The 1,525-nt window shown below is 50.6% G+C and overlaps 1 protein-coding gene across 1 annotated transcript; it reads right to left on the reverse strand.

Annotated features, from left to right (window-relative positions):
• Positions 1-773: 773 nt before the first annotated feature.
• Positions 774-1,130, reverse strand: LOC138275447 (protein LDOC1-like). The gene has a single exon (XM_069219105.1). The coding sequence runs from the start codon at positions 1,128-1,130 to the stop codon at positions 774-776; it is 357 nt and encodes a 118-aa protein (XP_069075206.1).
• Positions 1,131-1,525: the final 395 nt, after the last annotated feature.

Consider the following 1,525-nt stretch of genomic DNA (forward strand, 5'->3'; position numbering starts at 1 on the left):
TACTTACTTAGGTATTTGCAGAATCTGTCTTTCCATGGCCCAGGTCTCGTCTAGATAGATACCACTTGCTCCACAATCCAGCAAGGCCAGTGCTCTTTCTTCACGGCTGTCTGTTAAGTGTAAGGTAACAGGTAAGAGGAAAAGAGCAGTTACTTCTTCCCTTGAGGAACATATGGAAGGTATCTCGGAATAACCCGTCCTCACCCTTCTCACGGAGGACGGGAGTTGGCGTTTCCCAAGGGCTTGGCTGGACGGACGGGACAGGTACGAAGTAGATGACCAGCAGCACCACAATAAAGGCAAAGTCCTTTTCTTCGCCTGTTTTCCGGCTCACTAGGTGATAATGGCCCTCGTGCCATGTCAATTTGCATAGGCTCCTCCTCAGTAGTACCTTTAAGTTCAGAACGAGACTCCTCAGAATGATGAGGAAGGGCGCGGGACGTCATCGAGTGTGATGGCATACGACTCTTCTTCTTCTCCACCCTTCGCTCATTTAGACAATATTCTATTGCAAGGGTCAGATCCATTAAACCCTTGAGGTTCTCCACTCTTGCCGAGTGCACTAGTTCATCTTTGATGTCATCCCTGAGACCCCTGCGAAACAGGGTCACCAAAGTACGCGCCACCCAAGAAGTTTCAGCTGCCAACTGTCTGAATCGTGTGATGTATTGTAGGACGTCCTGACTTCCTTGTTGAATATCGCATAGAGCTTCTTCTGCTGAAGACTCCAGTCCAGGACGCTCAAACATTTGTTTAAAGGCAGCGACAAAGCTTCAATAATTAGACAGGTTGGGGTCGTTGCCTGTCACCAAAGGGGTTGCCCAGGCCAAGGCTTGCCCAGAGAGAGCACTGATCAAATATCCAATCTTGGTCTTGTCTTGCATGAACTGTGAAGGACGGAATGCGAAGTAGACTGTCAAGGCATCCAGGAACTCTTGCAATTTGTTAGGGTCCCCAGAGAAGCGAGGTGTGGTTGCAGAGACAGTAGGAACATCTGTGGCTCTAGAGGCTAAGGCTTGTCGGAAAGCCGTATTTTCGGTACGTAGCTGTTGGAGTTCTTGGGCCTGTTGGTGGATCGTCAGGAGCAAGGTTTGACTTGTTGGTTCTGTACTCATCACGGGATTCTCCATGGTTCCGGTCAGCGACTGGAGTTCTGGGCGTTGCAATCTGTCACGATTCACCCTGGGCTTACCCTCGATACTGGAGAGGGATGGTGAGCGGCCCCGGTTCCTGCAAGTCCTGCTCTGGCTGAGGTAGGGGCAACCCCTTCTGGTAGCCACGGTGCTGTTGACAATAGTAAGCCACTACAGTCCGTACCCTCCAAAAGGAGTCCCAGAGGAAAAACCGCAAGGCGGAAAAAAACTCCAACAGGAACTCCCTGAGACAGAAGGAGGACACAAGGATTAGAACTCAGGATCCTGGAAATCTGGAAGACTGAAGACAGAACAAGAACGACTGGCGTCTCAAACGAAAACCAGCCGGAGCGTGACCACCACCGCTGAAGTGTTGCAACGCAATGAGAAGA

This window comes from Pleurodeles waltl, chromosome 2_2 (genome assembly GCF_031143425.1).
Source record: "Pleurodeles waltl isolate 20211129_DDA chromosome 2_2, aPleWal1.hap1.20221129, whole genome shotgun sequence".
In the NCBI taxonomy this organism is placed as follows: Eukaryota; Metazoa; Chordata; class Amphibia; order Caudata; family Salamandridae; genus Pleurodeles; species Pleurodeles waltl.

Coding starts and splice junctions, on each gene's coding strand:
- LOC138275447 (XM_069219105.1), bottom strand. CDS start 1,130: ATGGAGAATCCCGTGATGAGTACAGAACCAACAAGTCAAACCTTGCTC.